At 38.3% G+C, this 24,594-nt stretch overlaps 1 protein-coding gene across 4 annotated transcripts in view; it reads right to left on the reverse strand.

The window, feature by feature from the left end:
• The window catches only part of LOC127117539 (probable galactinol--sucrose galactosyltransferase 1), a 42,112-nt gene extending 19,873 nt beyond the window's left edge, over nucleotides 1–22,239 (reverse strand). Inside the window, exons 1-14 of one of the 4 annotated variants that reach the window (XM_051047590.1) lie at nucleotides 21,900–22,239; nucleotides 21,527–21,792; nucleotides 21,290–21,380; nucleotides 21,132–21,180; nucleotides 20,952–21,043; nucleotides 20,740–20,847; nucleotides 20,513–20,647; nucleotides 20,011–20,421; nucleotides 19,790–19,931; nucleotides 19,638–19,705; nucleotides 19,417–19,551; nucleotides 19,100–19,317; nucleotides 18,693–19,003; nucleotides 10,534–10,679 (exon numbers count right to left, since the gene is read on the reverse strand). In XM_051047590.1, the coding sequence (XP_050903547.1) occupies nucleotides 10,665–10,679; nucleotides 18,693–19,003; nucleotides 19,100–19,317; nucleotides 19,417–19,551; nucleotides 19,638–19,705; nucleotides 19,790–19,931; nucleotides 20,011–20,421; nucleotides 20,513–20,647; nucleotides 20,740–20,847; nucleotides 20,952–21,043; nucleotides 21,132–21,180; nucleotides 21,290–21,380; nucleotides 21,527–21,792; nucleotides 21,900–22,090 (2,232 nt within the window). In that variant the 5' untranslated portion in view covers nucleotides 22,091–22,239 and the 3' untranslated portion in view covers nucleotides 10,534–10,664. Of the gene's footprint in view, nucleotides 1–10,533; nucleotides 10,680–17,115; nucleotides 17,134–18,079; nucleotides 19,004–19,099; nucleotides 19,318–19,416; nucleotides 19,552–19,637; nucleotides 19,706–19,789; nucleotides 19,932–20,010; nucleotides 20,422–20,512; nucleotides 20,648–20,739; nucleotides 20,848–20,951; nucleotides 21,044–21,131; nucleotides 21,181–21,289; nucleotides 21,381–21,526; nucleotides 21,793–21,899 lie in introns of those variants that run through there. The other 3 variants (XM_051047592.1, XM_051047591.1, XM_051047589.1) reach the window with 3 other exon arrangements.
• Nucleotides 22,240–24,594: the final 2,355 nt, after the last annotated feature.

Raw genomic sequence — 24,594 nt, forward strand, 5'->3', positions numbered from 1 at the left:
ATCTGGGATCTCTATCAGACACAATACTGGATGGAATACCATGCAGCCTCACTATCTCCTCAATATACAACCCTGCCAACTTCTCTAAAGAGTGATTAATCTTCATCGGCAAGAAATGCGCCGACTTAGTCAATCGATCCACAATCACCCAAATAGAATCATTACCTTTCGTCGTCCTCGGCAATCCCGTCACAAAATCCATGGAAATGCTATCCCACTTCCATTCAGGAATCTTCAAAGGTTGCATCATACCTGCCGGTTTCTGATGTTCAATCTTTGACTTCTGACAAGTCAAACAGGCATACACAAACTTAGCAACATCTCTTTTCATACCAGCCCACCAAAACAACTTCTTCAAATCTTGATACATTTTAGTTGCACCTGAATGGATACTCAATCCACTCCTGTGGCCCTCTTCAAGAATACTCTTTTTCAATTCAGACACCTCAGGAACACAAACTCTACCTTTAAATCGCAGGATGTCATTCTCATCAATCTCAAAATTACCACCATTACCCTGGTTAACCATAGTAATATGATCAACTAGAGCGACATCAACTTGCTGACCATTCCGAATATCTTCCAGAATTCCACTAGTCAACTTCAGCATGCCCAACTTTACACTACCAGCGGAAACTTCACAACCCAAACTCATATCACGGAACTGTTCAATTAACTCAAGCTCCCGAACCATCATCATAGACATATGTAGAGACTTTCTACTCAGCGCATCTGCAACTACATTAGCCTTACCGGGATGATAACTCAATTCAAAGTCAAAATCCTTCAGTAATTCTAACCACCTTCTCTGCCTCATATTTAACTCCTTCTGATCAAACAGATACTTCAGACTCTTGTGATCACTGAACACTTCGAATCTGGAACCATACAGATAATGTCTCCATATTTTCAACACAAATACAACAGCTGCAAGTTCTAGATCATGCGTAGGATAATTCCTCTCATGAACTTTCAACTGTCTAGAAGCATAAGCTACAACTTTACCATTCTGCATCAAAACACCACCAAGACCCATCAAAGAAGCATCACAGTAGACAACGAAGGACTCACCAGGATTAGGCAAGACCAACACTGGAGCACTGGTCAACCGCCTCTTCAACTCAACAAAACTCGCTTCACAAGCGGCATCCCACACATACACTTGACCCTTCTTAGTCAACTGCGTCAACGGCAATGCCAACTTAGAGAAGCCCTCAATAAATCTGCGATAATAACCAGCTAACCCCAGAAAGCTGCGTATCTCAGTAGCAGACTTCGGAGTCTCCCACTGTAATACAGCATCAACTTTAGCCGGATCAACAGAAATCCCACCACTCGAAATCACATGGCCAAGGAAACTCACTTCCTTCAACCAGAACTCACATTTAGATAACTTTGCATATAATTTCTTTTCTCTTAACACCTGCAAAACAATTCTCAGATGTCTTGCATGCTCTTCTTCCGTCTTAGAATATATCAATATATCATCTATGAACACCACAACAAAATTATCAAGGTACGGATGAAATATACGATTCATATATTCCATAAACACACCTGGAGCATTAGACACACCGAACGGCATCACAGTGTATTCATAATGACCATACCTCGTACGGAAAGCAGTCTTCGCAATATCATCTGACTTCACTCGGATCTGATGATAACCCGACCGCAAATCAATCTTACTGAAAACATGAGCTCCAACCAACTGGTCCATTAAATCATCAATCCTCGGCAATGGATACCGATTCTTGATAGTCACCTTATTCAACTGCCGGTAATCGACACACAACCTCATCGTACCTTCTTTCTTCTTCATTAACAATACTGGTGCACCCCAAGGAGAAACACTTGGACGCACAAACTTCTTCTCAAGCAATTCTTCAAGTTGCTTCTTCAATTCAACTAATTCAGTTGCCGACATTCTATAAGGAGACATCGACACTGGACTCGTACCTGGTACTAAGTCAATGGCAAATTCGACTTCACGTTCTGGAGGTAATTCACTTACATCCTCCGGAAACACATCCTGAAATTCACAGACAACAGGCAAATCTACACTCACCACTTTCTTATCCGATTGCAGAGACGCAAATAAAGCGAATATCTGAGCTTCATCTTTCACAAATTCCCCCACCTGCCTAGCAGATAGAAATCTTGCCTCATCATTCTCACCAACTTCAGAAAACCGCACCGTCTTACTATAGCAGTTGATAAACACGCCATATAATTCTAACCAATTCATTCCCAGAATAATATCAATTTGGTGCAAGGGTAAGCACACCAAATCAACTACGAACTCTCTCTCAAAGATCGTCAAACGACAACCTCGACAGACAACAGAAGTCTTCACAGAACCATTAGCAGGAGTATCTATCACCATACTTCCGCCTAGGGACGACATAATCACACCAATCCTGGTCGCACACTCATACGAAATAAACGAATGAGTAGCACCAGTGTCAACAATAGCAAGCAATTCAACATTATTAATCAAGCAAGTACCTTTAATCAGATTATCTTCTTTAGGAGCTTCAGCCCCACTCAGAGCAAACACCCTACCAGTAGTATGAGCTGCAGTAGCCGCCTTCTTCGGTTTCGAGCACTGCCAACTGATATGGCCTTTCTCGCCACAATTAAAACATGTCGGACCAGCATCCTTACATTCCGTAACTCTATGACCAGCCTGACCGCATCGGAAACATCTCAGCACTTTCTTGGTACAGCTATCCGCACGGTGGCCTGGCTCGCCACACTTGAAACATTTACCAGCTACGGGAGATCCTCCCCCACTTGGCTTCTTCGCATCTACCACTTTCTGCTTACCCTTACCATTCGGAGATGCATAAGGACTACCACGATCCTTATTCTTCTTCTCACTAAGACTCTTGTAGTGAGCAGTCCTAGCCTTGCTATCTTCATCAAATATCCTGCACTTGTTAACCAGCGTAGGGAACCTACGAATCTCCTGGTAACCAATGTCTTGTTTGATCTCGGGACGCAACCCGTTCTCAAACTTGACACACTTGGATTCCTCAGCATCAGCATTATTATAATGAGGACAATACTGTACCAGCTCTTCAAACTTCGAAGCGTAATCAGCAACAGACATGTTACCCTGCTTCAGTCCCAGAAATTCCATCTCCTTCTTACATCGCACATCAGCAGGAAAATATTTCTCCAGAAAGGCCGCCTTGAACCTTTCCCAAGTCATCTCAGCACCTGGTACTACAATTCTCTGGCGAGTGTTATCCCACCAGTTTTCAGCCTCTTCAGATAACATATGCGTACCAAACTGCACCTTCTGTGCTTCAGTACACGTCATCACCCGGAAAATCTTCTCAATTTCCTTCAGCCAAATCTGAGCACCATCTGGATCATAGCGCCCCTTGAATGTAGGAGGGTTATTCTTCAGAAACCTTCCCAAATTCTTAAACTCGTCGACCGGCGGATTCTGCTGCGCCTGCATAGCCTGCGCCATAACAGCCAAAGCCTCAGCAATCACACGGTCATTTTCTCCAGCCATACTCTGCACAACACCACCACAACCGTTAAATATCGACAGTGTCATTTACACTAATCGATCATCAGGGAAAACATCACATTATGACTCGACTGGACTGACCATGCTCTGATACCACTAATGTAACACCCTTCTACCCAAACGACATATTTAAATAGATTATCAGAGTACAACATGTAGAAGAGTTTACATTTCTTACAACATAACAATTATCGCATCACAACATAAAACATATTATTTATTTTATTAAAACTTCGCAGCGGACAACAATATTAATATTATCATTCATCATATAACAATTCATAATAATGGTTCAACATTATCTCAACAAAACATCTCAACATGTTAGTCATCATAAACAACTTAAATAATAATCAATTATCTATCGAATCCCATAACCCCGGTGTCACATGACCAGAGCATTTGACTCGACTCTGTAGAATAACTCTACACTTATTCTTCAAACCTCAACAATAGCTACTCCTCTTTATCTGCACATTGCTCATCATAGATGAACATAAACACATGCAGAAGGGGTGAGAATTACATTATTAAATAATAATATAACGACAGAAATATAAACATAAATATATTTCACAGATGCTAACACAGCGCATCATAATCATCATAATCAACATATTCATGAACATCAACAAAACAACATATCAAATGCAATGTACACACCCATGCATGACTCAACACGACTCGGTATACCCATTTTGTGACCAACTACAGGATCACCACTCCCAGATTCATCACCATAGAATCCGAGTTCCCCGCAAGGAACCAAGCCTCTCAACAAGCCCGGAGTCAACAACATCATTGGAACTCAGTCCGTTCATCACTAGGCATCGGCCTTTCATGAATACATGCACACCAAGCATGCATCATAATCAACATAGCAACAACAACATCATATAGTCATGTTATCATCATCATTAACACATTCTATCACAAAAGCATATCACATCATGCCACATAATCAAACACAATATTATCACACTCTACTAATATCTATACCACTCAAAGCAACGGGAAATGATCCCTCGTATACCATGCATCAGCTAAGTTACCTCGCTCAGCCTAAACAATAAAACTGCTCAACAACAGTCCAGGAAAGACCACAATTCTGCCCATACGCGTATTGCCTATGCCCATACGCGTATTGCCCACGCCTGACCAATTCCATACGCGTATTGCCCATGTCCATACGCGTATGCTACGCGTATCACATTCCCATACGCGTACCAACAGAGACCAAGACACGTTCAAAACATCATCTTCCTCATCCATACGCGTACTGCCTAGTGCCATACGCGTACCAGCCATCTCATACGCGTATTGCCTAGTGCCATACGCGTATGACCAGAAACCAGATTTCCAGATCTGCAATGGCTTTCTCTGCTACGAGATCTATCCAAATTCATCCTTCCACAGTCTAAATTTCACGCAAAATCACTCATATCATCTAATACAATTAGCTTCCTATTCGATTTCACAAATCCTAACATCATTGCATATAATTTCTACGAATTCCTTCGATTAAAATCCCAATTTCGTTCATCCAATATTTCACCATTTTCAGCATATTATTGTTTAATAAGGTTCAGACCCCTTACCTCTTTGGATTGAAGGAAGTTCTGAGCAAATCTTTGGCCTTTTTCCTCTTTCTTCTCTTCCTCTTCAGCGTTTCCCCTTTTCTTTGACTCTGAGGCAAAATACGTGAAAAAACACTCTGAGTTCTCCCTTTGGCCTCTTATCAAATTTCCACTTTTACCCTTCCACTCTTCATATTCCATTTATTTTATTATTTAATTATTATTAAAATAAATAACACCTATAATAATAATAATAATAATTCCCGATATTATTTAATAATTCCTTTTACCTTCCAATAATCATATTAAATAATATTTAAATTACTCTAACAATATTTGGGGTGTTACATGCTACCTTCGGACAGGTACATTCCTGAATGGTAGTCTGGTATACGGCTACTCCCTTGCTCAGGTGCTACCTTCGGACAGGTACATTCCTGAATGGTAGTCTGGTATACGACTACTCCCTCTTCAAGCAGATTCAGCCTGATGGACGGCTCAGTCTGCTCAGATACGGTCTAATGTACGACCCAATTAGACCTTCGTCTCCTCAGATGCTACCTAGTGTACGGTACATTTCTGAAGTGTAGTCTAGTGTACGACTACCCCCTTTTATCGTCAGATTCAGCCTAATGGACGACTCATCCTGCAACTCCAATACAATCTATCATAAGACCCATTTGGATCTTCAACTCAGAGACGATCTAGCGTACGATCCGTTCTGATCTTTCATCCCCATCAAAGTCATCTGCCTAACGAACAGCTCACTCTGATACTCAGATATGGTCCAGTGTATGATCCATTCTGATCCCTTATCCCCAGCAGTGTATAACATACTCTGACTCCCCAGCGAAGTCAACAGCATGATGGATGATTCACTATACGGTCTGATATACGACCCGGTGTGACACCCATGTCTCCAGATATCGTCTAACGTACGACACAATCTGGAAATCTCCTCATCAGGTTTCCTGGATGGCACCTCTAAGCCCATCTCCATCAAGACTAGCTCCTAATGGACAAGCGCAAATTTTCGGGGCATTATAGTGTTCAATAATCTTTCACCTCCAGACCACGAACGGCACATACCATTCTACTCTCTCGGTGCAAGAATATTGAACAGGGGCAGCTGTCATACCCCAAAATTTGCCCGTTGATATTACAAAGCATTTTCCAAGACCCTCTGACTTGATCTGCAAGGCACTGATATTAAATGGACAAAAGCCCAGCTCACAACAGGCCTAATCCAAAGTGGCCCAAAATAGCTTGCTCGCTAGGCGAGAAATTCCTTCGCCTAGCGAATATCTCAGCATGCCACTCGCCCAGCGAAGCATCAGGTCCAGAAAAAGCCCAGACCTAGCTTGCTCGCTAGGCGAGCAATTCCTTCGCCTAGCGAAGCTTGCGAAAATTTGAAGTTTTGGACCTCATTTTAAGCCCATTAGGTCACCACCACTACTACTATAAATACCAGCTCCTCTGCCACGAAAAAGGACAGACAGAAACGGACGAACACGGACGGACGAACACACACACAGACCCAGAGGGAGAAACACTGAAACCCTGCTGATCCAGAGAATTCAGAAGACGGAAACCCTGAAGGCTGCTCACCCGCTCCGAAGCTACCGCCGCCCAACTCAATCCGGCTCGCCAATTCAAGGTTGCAATTCGATTGCAAACAGGTTTGCATCACTATTATCGCTTTATTTTCTTAATTTGCATGTGATATCGCTTTATGTTCTTATTTTGCATGTGGTACCGCTTTAGGTTCTTAATCTGCATGTGATTATCACTTTATGTTCTTATTTTGCATGTGGTACCTCTTTAGGTTCTTAATCTGCATGTGATATCGCTTTGTGTTCTCATTTGGCATGTGGTACCGCTTCGTGTTCTTAACTTGTGGATGATATTATAATTGAATTCATAAACATATTTGAAGTTTTGCATGTGAATTTAAGTGTGCCTGAATATTGTGAATGCTGAACCATGTAATTATGTGTTGGATGCCATAAGCCATGCCGCAGGTTGAGGTCATACTGTTCTCAAATTCCAAACCCGTGGTCGCTCGCTAGCTCATCGCTAGGCGAGCCTGCAGCGAGCCTTCGCTGAGCCTTCGCTAGGCGAAGCAGAGGCGAACGGGACAGTGGCTGTTTTGTCTCTTTGTTGTCCATTTTATGTTCATCTAATCATGATTCTGCATTATTTGGCTTAAATTTCTGACTGTTATATTTATTTTATGGGGCAATTTCCAATTGTATTTTGCCTCAATGCTCTAATCCGTGTGTTGCATGATGTAAAGGCTAGCATACTTCCAAAGAAATAACCGATAGCTCAATTTCTTTTTGGGACTGCATCATGCAATTTCTAATCCGTATTTTGCCTCAGATTTCTTTTTGGGACTGCATCATGGTTAGTGATGCAAAAACTTTTGGCAAATATGAAAAATCAAAGTTAGATAATAAGAATTTCAAATGAAATGCATAAAAAATGAAAATTCAGTGGGTTACCTCCCATACAACGCTTTTTTTAACATCGATAGCTCGACAGGTGAAATGGAAATATTTTTTAAATAAGGATTAAATAACTGAAAAACTAAAAATTAATGAGAGCAAAGTGAAATGGATAAACAATCAGTGAAAAAAAACAAGACTTAAACAAAACGGGAAATGTTTCTTCTCTTCCCCTACACTTAAAATCAACATTGGCCTCAATGTTTCCATCTAAGCGGGAGGAAGGGTAGACTAAACAACTTTGCAACTCATGTGTCATGATGTCTGGCTTGATGTCCCAATGCTCTCCTCAAGGAATGTATTTCTTGGAATAGATGGTCCATCTGCTCAGCTGATCTATCTGATTGATCTTGAATGGCATGACGGAGAGAGATAACTTCTCTTCGTAATGTGTTGAGCTCATAGCCAATGTTGCACCTCTCAGTAGGATTTGCAGAAGAGGATGATGAAGATACATCTGATGAAGGAGTAGGGTGATATTCAGGAGCGGGAAGAGTCTCGGGTGGGGTTGGAGTCTTGTTCTGATCCTCTAGTAAGTAATGTCAGTTTTCTCGATTGTGCACACTTGTGTTTTTTAGGGTTTTGAAGGGTGAATTAGTGAACAAATTCACTTAGAATTACTATCTTGAACTCGTTAGGTCCCTCACGCCTCACTAAACCTTTATTCAGGAAGTGGTATATATAGCAAGTTGTATCTACACATAGGAGTTAAGTGAGCTACTTGGTTACGTAGGCATAAAGCTAAGGCTATATGGGTAAATGTACCACCTACATAAACGTTCTCAATCTTCTGGTTAGAAACTCTATCTAATCTGGAAAGCAAGAAGGCAGCTGAATTTATAGGGCAAGACTGAAAGACACTAAACATAATGAATAATTCTTCTCTACTGACTGGTCCAATATTCTCAACTTTCCCAAAGAATGTATGGGCTACAACCATCTGGAAAAACCTAATGGTTGGGTTGTGGATTAGGGTGGCATTCATTCTCTCATAATCTGGTGGAAAATCCTCTATGATCATACCCTAGAAAAAAATATAACTCAACTTACATGTCATCATCGATGGGTACCTCAGTGTGAACATGAGGGCCATGCTGAAATGCTAAGAGTTGAGCTAGCTCTCTATGGTTAAGTCGGTAGTCTCGTCTAAAAATTCTAAATGTAGCTAAGCATATAGCTTATCCTAGTCCTATGTGAGGGTGGTAACTAAAAGAGCTTAGGAACTCCAAGGTCGGGTGTTTGTAAGTTGGATGTTTCATAACTGAGAATTTATCCCAGCTTATCTGGTTAAACATGTATCAGACGTCATCTTTGAGTCATAAGGCTACTAGGCATGAGAAGTCATGATATCGGGTAGGTGATATGATCCTTTAAGCTAAGACTTTGTAATTCCTTCTCTGAGCATCATTCTTGGAAATGGTCCTCATGTTATCCTCGTGTTGCATTCTCAAACAATGTTAGTGAAAAAAATTCACTAAGGAGAATGTAGTGGACCTAAAAATAAAAACACATGAACAAAGTTAGTGAATAATTAATAAATTTTAAATTTCTCCGTTTATTTATTTGGATAAACAAAAAGAAATTTGTGGGTTGCCTCCCACGTAGAGCTTTTGTTTTACGTCGTTAGCTCGACGTACTTGGTAAACTCATTCTTTGGGCGAACTAGTAGGTGGCTCACTCAGGTTCCAGCTAGGATAACTTTTTATCAGTTCATCACTATGATAATGTTCGAGCCTTTTCCTGTTTACTATAAACGGCCCAGTTGACTTACTTCAAATTTCGACTGCTCTAGACAGCATAACCTTTACTACTTCAAATAGTCCCGATCATCGGGAACGAAGTTTTCCTAGGAACAATCTTAGTCTAGAGTTAAAAAGGGTACTAGTTCTCTTATATAAAATTTTCTTTTAGTAATACGCTTATCATGTCATCTTTTCGTTCGCTCTTTGTAAATTTGGACATTTTCATAAGCGTTTAACCTTAGTTCGTCTAACTCGTGAATATCTAATACCATGTTCCCTCTGGCAGCTTCATAATTCATGTTTAGGGTCTTAATGGCCCAATAAACTTTATTTTCTTGATCGACCAGTAGGTGCCAGCTAGGATAACTTTATTAAGGATTTATATATATATATATATATATATATATATATATATATATATATATATATATATATATATATATATATATATATATATAAAAGTAACTAAACACATACACATATAAATAAAACCAATAAGAAAAGTGACAATTGAAATTGATGTAAGTGTTTAAAATAGATCAATGCAGGGAATCATATGATATCCGAACTAAAATTGAAAACTACGTAGCAGAAACAATGAAAAATAATTAATACTGAAAATCAAAAGCTGCAATGTAATAAAAACGATAAAAATAGAAATAATAAAGACTGAAGTAATTAAAGCAAAAAACTAAAGCATGTAAATAAAACAGAACCTGAAAATAAAAGCTAAATAAAAATGAATTCCAAAATTAAATTTGAAATTCTAGCAAGATTGTTGAAATGTTGATCCAAGCACATACAAAAAAAACTTCTAATTCTAAGATGCAGCAGTCCCTCAATGTGAGAAACTGTAGCTTTTGCAATAATAGAATTTTTACCTAAAAACAAAATGCTCTAAAACTTCAATAATTTGGATAATGAAAACTTAGATTTTATGACCATATATAGTACTGGGAATTACTGAAAAAAGATTAAAATCGTGTAAGAGGAGTGAGAGATTTTTCTGTTGAAGTGGGAGAGGATTGAATTTGGTAGTTGCAATTTTTGTGTTCTCAAAGTCCATGGCGGGTGCCATGGCCTCGTGACGAACGTCATGAGTGCAAAACTGGTAGAACGCGACCTTCAAGGTCCGACGAACACCATGAGTGCTGAACTGCGCCATTTTTTACTTTTCTTTGTGTTTAGGTGTCGTCATGACTGCCACGTCATGACCAACGCCATGAGTGCAAATTTTGCCCATTTTCTCCGTTCTTTGCTATTTTTGTGCCGATTTTTCTTACGGGTTCTCCTACTTGGAAAACACCTTAAATAAACATAATATATCAGCATATAACAGAATTGTTCTGAGATGGAAAATATCATATATTTCATTGAGTCCTCATATGCTATATATACAATTACAAGATTGAATGGAAATAGCTAATCATTCCAAAATTAGTTTCCTAATATTAAAGGACATTGATGCTATAGATACTAAATTGAATATATGTACAGCTGGTACATAATTGAATATCTTCATGATGTTATTGGCAATTAACAGCAAGATATCAATTGCCTAAAACCTCCCCTCAAGTTGGAGCATGCAGATTGTGGATGCCCAACTTGTTTAGAAAATAATCAAACTGTTGTTTTCCCAATGCTTTAGTAAATATATCAGCTAGTTGAATATTAGTGGACACATGGTGAGTTGAAATGTTGCCTTTGAGAAGCTCATCACGTAAGAAGTGACAATCAACTTCGATGTGTTTTGTGCGCTCATGGAAGACTGGATTGGCAGCTATATGTAATGCTGATTGACTGTCACAATATATCTTCACGGGGCGAGATTGGGGGACACCGAGAGAGAGCAAAAGTGCTTTCAACCATTTGAGCTCACATGTGGTAGTAGCGATGGAACGATATTCCGCCTCAGCCGAGGAACGTGAGACAACATGTTGTTTCTTGGTTTTCCAAGAGATAGGAGAATTCCCAAGGAAAACAATCCATCCAGTGAGAGAGCGCCTAGTCAAAGGACATCCTGCCCAATCCGAGTCACACCAGGCATAAATTTGAAGATCACAATCAGCTTGGAGAAGAATACCTTGGCCAGGATTTCCCTTGAGATAACGGACGACACGGAGAGCTGCGTTCCAGTGCTCTTCTAAAGGTTTTTGCATAAATTGAGCCAACATATGAACAGAGTAAGAAAGTTCTGGTCTAGTGATAGTTAAGTATAAAACCAACATCGAGGTGCCTGTTTCAATCCATATAAAGATTTGTGCAAGCGGCATACTTGATTTGGTGTAGAGGTCTTGAAACCGGGAGGTAATTTCATATATACTTCTTCATCAAGCTCACCGTGTAAAAAAGCATTGTGAACATCCATTTGGTGAAGTTCCCAGCGCTTGGCAGCCGCAACAGCGAGAAATGTTCTCACAGTTACCATTTTCACCACTGGTGCAAAGGTTTCATGATAATCCAGCCCCTTAACTTGGTTGTTCCCCATAATAACAAGTCTTGCCTTATAACGCTCGATAGTTCCATCTGAATGATATTTAATCCGATACACCCATTTGCTACCAATAGCCTTTTTGTTTGGAGGAAGCGTTTCTACTGTCCAAGTGCCATTATTTTCAAGAGCTTCAATTTCCAGCTTCATGGCATCTCGCCATCGAATATTTTTGACGGCTTCAGCAAAGTTTTGAGGTTCTGTAGCTGCAGAAACAGCGGCTAAAAATTTCCTGTGTCGTGGTGAAAAGTTAGCATAATTTACATACTTGGCTAAAGGATAAGGTGTACCTGAGGGACGTGACGAAGCAGTAGAACAATTTGAGGGGCATATCTTAGTGATGGTATTGGTCACAAAGTCTTGCAGCTTGGTAGAAGGCAATTTGATACGATGACCACGTCCCAAATTTTCGATAGTGTCTGCAGTCTGTGGTTCCTCACTGGTTTCAACAAATGATGACATATTTTGGGAGTCAAATGAAGAAGATGCAGCAGGAGATTCAATTGAAACAGGTGGCGTGACACTTGACACATCTTTATCAAGTAATGTTGCAGTTTCAATTGCTGGAGTTGAGGGGACAGCAGGTATAGTAGGAACAAGCTGGAAAAAATCGTCTTCAATAGCATTACTGAAAGATGCACCGGGCAAGATGTGATCATTTTTAGACGAAATTTCGGCAGCAAAAGGAAATTCATTTTCACAGAAAACCACATCTCTTGAGTTAAAGAAAACGCCCAGCTCTAAATCATACATACGCCATCCCTTGGTGCCATATGGATAGCCCACAAATACACATTTTCGACTTCTAGCAGCAAATTTATCACCCTTATGATGTTGATTATGCGCGTAAGCTAGGCAACCAATGACACGAAGGTGCTCAAGAGAGGGACGTTTATCATACAAGAGTTCAAAGGGAGTCTTACCATCCAAGTTCCTTGTAGGAGTGTGATTGATCAAATAACACGCAACAAGAGCACATTCACCCCAAAATTGAATTGGAAATTGAGCTTGAAAGCGCAAGGCACGGGCAACATTGAGAATATGTCTATGCTTCCGCTCCACTCTTCCATTTTGTTGTGGTGTCCCAACACATGAAGCTTCGTGAATTATACCATTGTCACGAAAATATGTTTTCATGCAAGTAAATTCGGTCCCATTATCACTACGAACAATCTTTACTTGTTTATTGAATTGTCGTTCAACCATTGCAAAGAATTGACAAAGATATTTAGAGACTTCTGTTTTCTCAACAATGAGATAAATCCACACCGCTCTCGAGTAGTCATCAACAATGGTTAAAAAATATCTAGCGCCACAAAATGTTGGGTTGCGATAAGGCCCCCATAAATCACAATGGATTAAATGAAATGCAGAAGTTGCTTTATTTTCACTAATTGGAAAAGTATCTCGAGACTGTTTTGCTCTAAGACATATTTCACATGATTGGGTACATAGATAATTGTTTCTATTAGAACTAACATTCGGAAACATTTGCAGAGCCTTCAAAGATGCGTGTCCTAGTCTGCGATGTAACAGGTCCAAAGGAATTTCCTTATTTGTTTTCACTGCAGCTGCTTTGACCATCTCTTTAAGATAATATAGCCCCTCTCTTTGTTCACCCGCTCCAATCGGCGTCCTCAAAGTGGGGTCCTGTATAAGACAAAACTTATCAGTAAATTTAACAGTGTAGTTAGAATCTTTTAGCAGCTGCGATACTGAGATAAGATTGCAGTGTAGACTAGGCACATATAAGACATTAGTTAATCTTATTCTTTCATTGAGCATCACAATTCCTTCCTTTGTCGCCATTGTCTCTTCACCGTTTGGTAGTCCAACAGAGCACTCAAAAATATTGTGCACATTGGTTAAGCATTCCAGTTGACCGGTCATATGATTTGATGCACCTGTATCAATAATCCATGGCAACAAGGAACACTTACCACTTAGCTTCTCGGTTGCACCTAGCTTTACATTGTTCAAAAGGCTGACCAATGTTTGCCATTGATCACTAGTAATATTTCTTGGATTACAAATATCGGAACTTGACGTTTCAGAAGCAACCTCTTCTTTAGATGGTTTTGCTTGTGCTACATGAGCCTTAACAACTCCTCCACGTTTTTTGTTGTTAGAAACAACGTTATATTGTTCTGGTTTCCCACGCCCGGTTCCTTTCAACTGTCCGCGTTGTCGATCTCCCCACCAATCAGGATATCCTATTACCTGAAAACAACCATCTGAATCATGGCCCGTTCGATTGCAATGACTGCACATTCCTTCTTTTTCTTTGCGTTTGAAGTTGGACTGCACTGCAAACGCCATGACCTCACCACGATCTTCGGCCGTACGGGTCACAGTGCGCAATCGTTCCTCCTGAATTAATGTCGCATAAACTTTGTTCAATGTAGGCAGAGGATCCTGAGCGAGAAGATTGGACCGTACTGTTCCATAGAGAGCGTCATCTAATCCCATGAGGAATTGATGGATTTTCTCTTCTTCGCGTTTCTTTTGCAACACAGAGCTTAGATTGCACTTGCAACGCCCACACTTGCATGCCGGGATCTGATCGTAATTCGCTAATTCTTCCCACAACTTCTTCAGTTTCCCATAATATGTCACAATGGTCAGTCCTTTTTGTTTGCATTCAACGAGCTCTGCTTTGAGCTGTTGAATACGTGGTCCATTAACAATGGAAAACCGCTCCTTAATGTCTTCCCAAAGATCCATGGCTACCTCCATATGCGACATAGTTGATCGCAATTGTCATACCCCAAAATTTGCCCGTTGATATTACAAAGCATTTTCCAAGACCCTCTGACTTGATCTGCAAGGCACTAATATTAAATGGACAAAAGCCCAGCTCACAACAGGCCTAATCCAAAGTGGCCCAAAATAGCTTGCTCGCTAGGCGAGAAATTCCTTCGCCTAGCGAATATCTCAGCATGCCACTCGCCCAGCGAAGCATCAGGTCCAGAAAAAGCCCAGACCTAGCTTGCTCGCTAGGCGAGCAATTCCTTCGCCTAGCGAAGCTTGCGAAAATTTGAAGTTTTGGACCTCATTTTAAGCCCATTAGGTCACCACCACTACTACTATAAATACCAGCTCCTCTGCCACGAAAAAGGACAGACAGAAACGGACGAACACGGACGGACGAACACACACACAGACCCAGAGGGAGAAACACTGAAACCCTGCTGATCCAGAGAATTCGGAAGACGGAAACCCTGAAGGCTGCTCACCCGCTCCGAAGCTACCGCCGCCCAACTCAATCCGGCTCGCCAATTCAAGGTTGCAATTCGATTGCAAACATGTTTGCATCACTATTATCACTTTATTTTCTTAATTTGCATGTGATATCGCTTTATGTTCTTATTTTGCATGTGGTACCGCTTTAGGTTCTTAATCTGCATGTGATTATCACTTTATGTTCTTATTTTGCATGTGGTACCTCTTTAGGTTCTTAATCTGCATGTGATATCGCTTTGTGTTCTCATTTGGCATGTGGTACCGCTTCGTGTTCTTAACTTGTGGATGATATTATAATTGAATTCATAAACATATTTGAAGTTTTGCATGTGAATTTAAGTGTGCCTGAATATTGTGAATGCTGAACCATGTAATTATGTGTTGGATGCCATAAGCCATGCCGCAGGTTGAGGTCATACTGTTCTCAAATTCCAAACCCGTGGTCGCTCGCTAGCTCATCGCTAGGCGAGCCTGCAGCGAGCCTTCGCTGAGCCTTCGCTAGGCGAAGCAGAGGCGAACGGGACAGTGGCTGTTTTGTCTCTTTGTTGTCCATTTTATGTTCATCTAATCATGATTCTGCATTATTTGGCTTAAATTTCTGACTGTTATATTTATTTTATGGGGCAATTTCCAATTGTATTTTGCCTCAATGCTCTAATCCGTGTGTTGCATGATGTAAAGGCTAGCATACTTCCAAAGAAATAACCGGCTAGGCATGCCGCTTTAGGTGTGGACATTCTTGAGGAGATGGCTTTTGGATGACCTAAGTTTAATATGGAGATTCATCTTGAATCACCAAGCTTGATTTTTAATGTATTGATTTCATTGATTTCCTGTGGACCTAATTACCTAACTGATTACGGCTATTTAATTAATTGTTAAAATCCGGACTTTAAATAAATGATATCGGACCTCTCTTTATTACCCCACGACTACGTAATACGGTCATGTCCCACGAATATGGGGATATCCTTAGCAAAGACCCTTCGGTTAAATCATCATAGTCCCTCGGATGTTGCCTTCGAAAATACGATTTTGTCCCTCGATGACCCTTCGGTGTAGCCTACGGTTAAATGATGATCGTCCCTTCGAATGCTAAGGTATCCTCACTACTGTTGCCTTCAATGACCTATCAATGACCCTACGATGACCCTTCTACATCCCAAGGATAAAACTACTTACTTCTCAATAGTCAGGACAGTTTTACCCTCATAAGGATAGGAAATGCCTGGAAAGACCTCGGACAGGTATAACCTTAATTGCTCATTCATAACAAAAAAATACTTTTCACACCTCACACCTTTCAAACATCTTTTGGAAAATCATCACTTAGCATACATCCGTACTAGGATCATTGCCGAGTTATATTTTTCTAAACTACTTTCAAAAACTATACGAGATAACCACTTTGTATACATTCATGCAAGAGTCATTACAAAGTTAAATTCTCATTTTCAAAACATTTTTCACACATTTCTCAACCACCTTTTTCAAACTAGAAAACATAAATAATTGAGCAATTAAGAGCCCATGGATAACCATGGATACAAAGGGTGCTAATACCTTCCCTTTGTATAAAGTACCTCCCGAACCTAAGAATTTAAAATTAAGGTCTTTCCTGTTCTTTTCCACCTTTCCTTATGGGATAAAAGAAAAGTCGGTGGCGACTCTTGCTAACCGCGACATTGCGATTAAAAATCCAATAAAGTCCAGTTCACCGTATGACAGCAATGAAGGTTCAATTGTGTTCATGATCCAAGAGACCAACAAGGAGTTGTTAGTCCACCAATCTTTAAGATCTGAAGATTCCTCATCAGGTCCAAATTTCTTTCTTGCTCGAAGTGCCGTTCTAAGTGAACGAGCCCATTCGTCATAGTTTTCTCCCTTTAATTGAACCTGTGTTATCAAACTCCCAGGATTATCATTGGAAGTGATATCATAGGGAGAGATGGTTTTTCGGATAACTGCTCCATCGCCATTGTTGACTGACTTGGAAGATTCCTTCACAGGAGAACTTTCACCTTCACTGTCAGACATGATTTAAATGTTTTATTCTATATGTATAACCTGTTCTGATACCATAACAGAATTGTTCTGAGATGGAAAATATCATATATTTCATTGAGTCCTCATATGCTATATATATAATTACAAGATTGAATGGAAATAGCTAATCATTCCAAAATTAGTTTCCTAATATTAAAGGACATTGATGCTATAGATACTAAATTGAATATATGTACAGCTGGTACATAATTGAATATCTTCATGATGTTATTGGCAATTAACAACAAGATATCAATTGCCTAAAAGCATAAAATCATAAAATGGAAATAAGACGGGTAAAAATTACATGTATATCGAGTCAGAAATGTGATACATTTCATGGTTATCAATATATTCCGCGTTGTAATAATTTTTATATAGTGTTATTCTCTATTTGTCTATTGACCACGATCGTGGTTTTTTCTTCGATTTTAGAATGTTCTTGTGTTTCTTTTTTTTCTCTATACTTTATTTTATTTTTTCCCAACAGCATTGTCATGACTTATAGAATCCAAAAACATGTCTAAGGGCATATTCAGTTTCTGTGAAATAAGCATGAGGCGTGTTTCGATTCTATAACCCAAACAATATCAATATTAGTAACTTATAAAAAATGTGATGCATAAAGTATGTAATAAAATAAAGGTGTACTAATCTGATTTGAAATAGGAAAAATGGTTAAATATATCGGAGATTTTCATAAATATGCTAACATTCAATTTTAGTTCCTCTAAAAATTTTCTTCAAACAAGGGTCATCTTAAATTTTTTCGTCCCTAAAATTGGTCTCTCCCATTAATTTCTACTACTAATGGAGGCATACATGGCATGCCAAATATGTTTTTTTAAACCTCCCCTAAATGTTAATTGTTCTCAAGTGCAGAAAGCAAGTGGAAACAACCCACCATCAACATCAAAAGAAGTTGCTGAAGGGAATGTGCTAAGGTAATTGCACCAATAGCAACCATTAACAAAACCATGAATTGATACATAAAAGGAAACAAAAAATCTTTGAAAACGGTTATCTGCACAAGTGGTAAACACCTCTGCAACACTTCCAGAATTTGTTTTCTTTATTTCTTCACAATATGAAGGAATTAGATAAAACATTGTTTTTTTCTTCTTTTTTCAGGACCAATCATTGTAGCATTTTGCGCCGACAAAGCTTTTCAAATAAACCTTTAGTCACGGTTTTATATCACTGACATAATTTTTACCAACCTCAAAATGAATGGTGTGTCATCTCTTAATGAGCTATACTAACTTCAATTTGGTTGACCTCTTTTGAGCTGAAAGAATTGTAACATTCTTCCTTTGATGGTGCCTTTGTTACTGTTTCAGTTAGTATTCCTAATGACCACGTCAGCATCTTTATGGATTGAAAAGTGTGATTTGAGTTATAGTGAAAAAAGTTGCTACAAGATTTGTGATATTCTTTCATTTTCCTGCTACTGACCTACCTAAAGTATTTGATTTAAAAATCAATAGAAATATTCCATTGGTATAACTCTTTCTCTGGAACACTCAACTCAATACTCACCAATCCTGATTCTTCCTCATAACTGAATTCCACCTCTTTTGAATCAATGTTTATCAACTTCGGCCGAGCCGATGAATAAGCTCCGAATATGCCACAACCGCGCACTTTCATCGAAACATTTGCATTTCCATTAAATCCAGAACCGAACTCTTTGACAGCCCCTCCTGAATTGAACATCTTGATCAAGCCAATAGGAGCAAATTTGACACCATTTGGTAAATCCTTCACAGGGACTACTGTAAATACTTCATATCCTCGCGATTTCATGGTAATCGGAATAGAAACATCCTTTGGAAGATAAACTACTTCTCCTGCAAATCGACATCGTAAAGAAAGAAACAATTACAATTACTAAACAAAAGAAATATTCGGTTAACAACTTCAAGCCGTGGAGCCTTGAAACATACCACAAAGATGCGAAAATATAACGGCGTCTCCGGTCCATTTATCATCTGCAACTGTGGATAAATAGTCGATATCTTTAGCCCGAATGATGCCAGTTACTGTGCCTGGATTCTCGTCGTGGATAAGGTTCTTCTTTCCAACTTTGCACCAACCAGCTCCTTGGCAATTGAATACTCCAACAACTCCAGAATAATCATTCATGTTCCATATCTTTAGAAGACTGCAACAACAAAAAAATCCAAAAGAGTAAAGAACCATTTAATACATCAATTGGTCGAGTAAGTATATTTCGGTAATTAGAGAATTATCGATTCCTTACCTCTTTCCGTCTCTAGCAGGATCAGCAAATAAGCAATCTTTGGTTGGTCTTCCAGGAAGGTTAGCTCTTAGGATAGAACCATCAGGAAGTACAAGCTTCTTCAGAAGATTAAAATCATGGTTTCGAGGCTTGTCACTGAACGACATTACAAGCGCACGCAACATTAAGAAAATAGATTAAAACATACGCATTGTCTGCGGAAAGAGTGGCCAAATCATCACCTGACATATATAGGACAGCCTCCAATAGCTCTTGCAGCAGCATGATATTCAGCCATTGGATGTAGGCTCTAAAATGCATAAAAAAAATTCAAAGCTTATTAGCTTATGAAGAAGCTAGCACATAATTGGAGTTTTTTTTGGTAACAACTTACATGAAACATGTCCCAATCTGGCTGCATAAACTCCCCAAGGAAAATAGTATTGTATGCAACCGACGCAATGTGAATCGTGTGCGATGCAGGATCTCTCGGCCAGAAATCGTCTGATGCTCTAATAACGGCCGAACGCTTTGTACTGCGTCAAGTAAATTCATTAAAAAAAGTCATTACTAAGTTATAATAAAATCTAGAGGGATTTTGTAACCATTCTCTACCTATACAATCCATCTGTATTGTGACTCATGCAACAAATGATTCCGTTATCAGGAAAGTTTCTCGAGATCGATGCCTCCAAGGCCTGGTGATATTTCCTTGCAATTTTCACCCTCCCACCATGTCCTGCTCCAAGAGTTTCAAGGATATTCTGAACATCAACTTTGACACCATCGATACCAGCAGACGCCAGATACGAGTGGAGTTCATCGTAAAAGTGATAAACTTTTTCAGGATTCACAAGACCAAGTCCATTGACGGCCATTGTATCCAAAGCTTCATCTGGTTGATTGGATTTTACTCCAGGAGATGAGATAGGAAATGTGATCTTCGACTCGTAGTGTTCCATGCCACTAATACCAGGTTTAACACCTCCCCAATATCCTGTTATTGCATGCCACATGTACACTTGCCTATAAACAAAAACAACGAAAGTTTTGCCGAGATCATGAGTTCTTGAACTGAATATCTAGAGAACATTGAAGAAAAATGAAAATATCATACTTTACGGCATGATCCTTTTTTATCTCATTGGTAATATGATGAAGTCCCATTGCAGGATCCTCGATCCGTTGACCTTCCTTACCGTCTTTCTGGAATTTGTGATTCTCTTTGATATGAGTTAACCGATTCGCAAAGCTGTTAAACAAGAAACAAGAAAATTAGTTTTTCTTATTCAACACTGAGAAAATGTATAGAACTATAAACGACTTTTTGACGATGAAACTTACTTTGCCGCAGAATCAGCTTTCCATTCAATACCATTGGGATCCATGCTAACAGATTGCCATCCATCATCAATTATCACAAACTTAGCAGGAATTCCACCTTCCTCAAAACTGTAAATAAATTTAAAAAGAAACACTCAAATTAATGCTTATGACGACTATATGATGCAAAAGTCGCATAAATTTGATCACTTTTCAATGGAAAAAAATAAAACCTGTGTAATCCTTCTTTCACATTTTCTGAAGTCACATTGGTATAGAAAGCATCCCATGTACACCAACCGAACCAATTCAACATATCCGGCATCTGAATAATACAACTAGGTAATGAATGAACTTTAAGATACAATAAGGCCATAAAATTTTCACTTTAAAGAGCGAAAAATGATGTTTACCTTCTTTCTCTCGCGGTGACAAAATGTCTTCAAGTGTTTCTCAACAGTCCTAAACAAAACAAAAATCAGACTCGTAGTTACTCATATCGCTCGAGCGAATAGAGACGTAAGTACAATTGACCGAACTTTGTTATCAAACATAGTATTGTGAAACTCACTTGACAGCATTTGTTATAACTTCATAAGGATCCGATCCGGCCCCAATAAACACCAAATGAGTTCCATCAAATTCCTCAACATCAGGACATCCTTCAAACACCACATATGCATAACAAACATTAGTATCTGCACTTTGTAAACCTACCTGACTCGAGGAATTAGTCTATCTAGTTTGACGCGGAGAATATATCAACAAATTTATGATATTATGTTGTGTTGTTATGAAGAATACATACCACTTTCGACGCAAATCTCAATTTCATTTCGATCATTCCCTTGAAGAACCGCCCTAAAATCTCCTTCCAAAAGAGGCAACAAAACCGCGTAGGTAGAACCATCATGTTCTTCTTCTCCATTGTCGATCCCTCCATCAAAATCACAACCTTTGTGAGCTTCAATAAGCAAAAACTGTGTCTCAACAGGGATTTCTTCTCCACAGTTGCCCATTCTCTGTGTCATCCACCACATTTTGAACCGAAAAAGACTCATAAACCTTAAACCCCTGAAACCAAAACACAAATAAAAATCAAAACTTTGTTTCACCCATCTCAAATATTAACAACTGTAAACATGATAAACATCAAAAACCAAAAGGGGTCATGAACATACTGAAGCTTGCCAATGGGAAAAACTCTGTGGCTACCCTTTTGATCAGATGAAACACCAAGGAATGCACCATTGAGCAAGGAACCACCAGATGCAGGAGTAACAAGAACATTATCATGAACATGAGTCAGAACTTTCTTTCCCAACACCATCAAGTTGCCATCAGCAACAGATATTCCTGCTCCTACAGTCATCTTTTTGTTGAAAACTCAAACAACTCTTCAAAAGATTTCAACAATGGCAATGCTTTTTGTTCCAAATTCAAATGAGAAAGAATGAGAGGAGGTGTGAGGTTTGATGAAGCATAGAAATGGTATTTATAGTAATGTTGTAAAATTTGGGATTACAATAAAAAATGATTGAATGATTGCTCACATGATTGATGATTTGCTTACATGATTGAATGGATTTGATGTAGACTCATTCAATAGACATGAAGCAAATTTAAACATGGTTTAACTATGTTTAAAATTTCATTGACAAAATTAATGTTGGTTACAAATTTAAAGATGAAGTACCATATTCATTTGATATTGTTTTTTTTTTAAATTTAAATTTCAATAGCTAAAGATGATTATTTATTAAGTAACATCATAACGTTTACAACACAAATGGTGCCATTTTGCATCCATGGATTATTGATGAATTTTCAATCTAGAAAAGATTGGTTTTTGTGTCATGACACATAAATAAAATTTATATATTGGTTACAGAAGTATGTACATTGGATGTGGTCATCTCTATTTTCATTTTTTGGAACCTATTGTTTATTATATTGTTAAAAGGGTAGGTGAAAGTAAAATGAAAGCAAGATGGAACAAATAATAATATTCTTTGGGTTGTTAGATTTTTGTTCAATATTCTTCATCAACATATTCATAATGTTAGAGATATTAACATTAATTACAAATTAATTATAAATTAATTACACAAAATAATAGTTAGTTATATGTTTAGTATATATAAATTTTATTGTATCATTAAAATGGACTAAGCCTTCTTTTGATCAATGTAAATTTTATTACTTTTTTTAATCTTATCTCTTTTATACATTTTATAAATTTTATCAAGAATCATAATATCAAGAGTATTGATTTACACCTTCAAGAGGGATAATCCCCTGTATTTTATGGAGAAATCCATTTTTTCCTGCTTTTTCATTGATCGCATCATCCATCTAGCACATGCAACCGTTTTTCTCTTCCATATTTCTAAATTTGGATTATCTGATGTTGTAAGATAATGAACCTTTCTTATTGATCGTATCATCCACCCAACACATGCAACCGTTTTTCTCTTCCGTATTTCGGAATTTTGATTCTTTGATGCTGTAAGATCATAAGAAGAATGTTGTGCCAGAGTTGCAATCTAGATAATTGTTCATGTGGTTTGATGCCTTATAGATACATTAAAATTTTCAAGTTTCAACTTTCATCAAAATTATGACAATTGGGATATTGGGTTTGCAATTCCTTTAACGTGTTTTCTTTGTTAGTGTTGTTGACACTTTACAATGTAATCTTCTTAAAAGTGATTTGAAGTGGTGGAGTCTTGAAGATGATTCATGAGGCTTAGGATTTTAACTACACCAAACTTATTTGATATTGATTGATTATGTTGGAACAAAATTAGTTTGTATCATATCTCTTAGATTTTGATGATAATAAAGTATTTAAAGAACAATTGAGTATATTAATATTTATTCAAGTGTACATGACCATAGACTAAAATTCCATGAATAATCTAAGTATTGATTTTGATAATGAACATATAAAGAAAAGCTTAAATATCAAAATCTAAAGGATTAAAAGTCAACATCTGAAGATCAGACTCTGAAGAGACCAACGTCTGAAGGTCAGACTCTGAAGAAGTCATCATCTGAAGACTAAACTTTGCTTGTGAAGATCAGAATCTGACACCAGCCAAAGCGCAAAGACCAAGGTGACTCTTATAGGTCATTGTTAGACTCTAAAGCCATTTTGTCTTCTTTTGATCACAAGAAGACCTAAACTATTTTTCATATAGATAGTCGGGATGTATCTGATAATTCCTTTTGAAGCAAGGGAATTTCAAAGGGCTTTTCAACAACATTAACCATTTGAAGAAACACCTCAACGTCATTATTCAAATTTATCAAAGACTCTCTTGTGCAATCTCTCTAATGTCTCATTTCCTTCTATATTTAAGGAGTTGAAGACTAGAAAAACAAAAATGAATCATTGCCATTAAAAGAGCAGTTACTCTAATGTCTCTTATATTTTGTATATTCTAGAAATTCCTAAGTCTAAAGAGTCTTCTTGAGTTGTATTTTGTTTACACCTCTGATTGCATATCAAGTGTATTATCCCAAACAATATTTTATCTGTTAGGTAGATTGTTAGAAGTCTCTTACTTATATGCTAAATCATATAAATCTTTTGTTTATGTGCTTGAGCATAGAGTCTTTTGCTTGTGTCCTTGAGAATAAAGTATTTTGCTTGTGTGCTTGAGCATTAGAAGTCTCTTGCTTGTGTGCTTAAGTATAAAAATATCTTACTTAGCGTTTGAGCATTAAAAGTATTTTTCTTGTGTTCTTGAGAAAGTTGCAATCTTGTATGATATAGTGAAAATATCTTATAAGTACAAGGTACTTGACTACTCTTAATTTGTGAGAGGATATTTCTTTCCTTATCCGCTATCTATCACTTACCTCTGACTC

Source organism: Lathyrus oleraceus, chromosome 2, assembly GCF_024323335.1.
Source record: "Lathyrus oleraceus cultivar Zhongwan6 chromosome 2, CAAS_Psat_ZW6_1.0, whole genome shotgun sequence".
Classification (NCBI taxonomy): domain Eukaryota; kingdom Viridiplantae; phylum Streptophyta; class Magnoliopsida; order Fabales; family Fabaceae; genus Lathyrus; species Lathyrus oleraceus.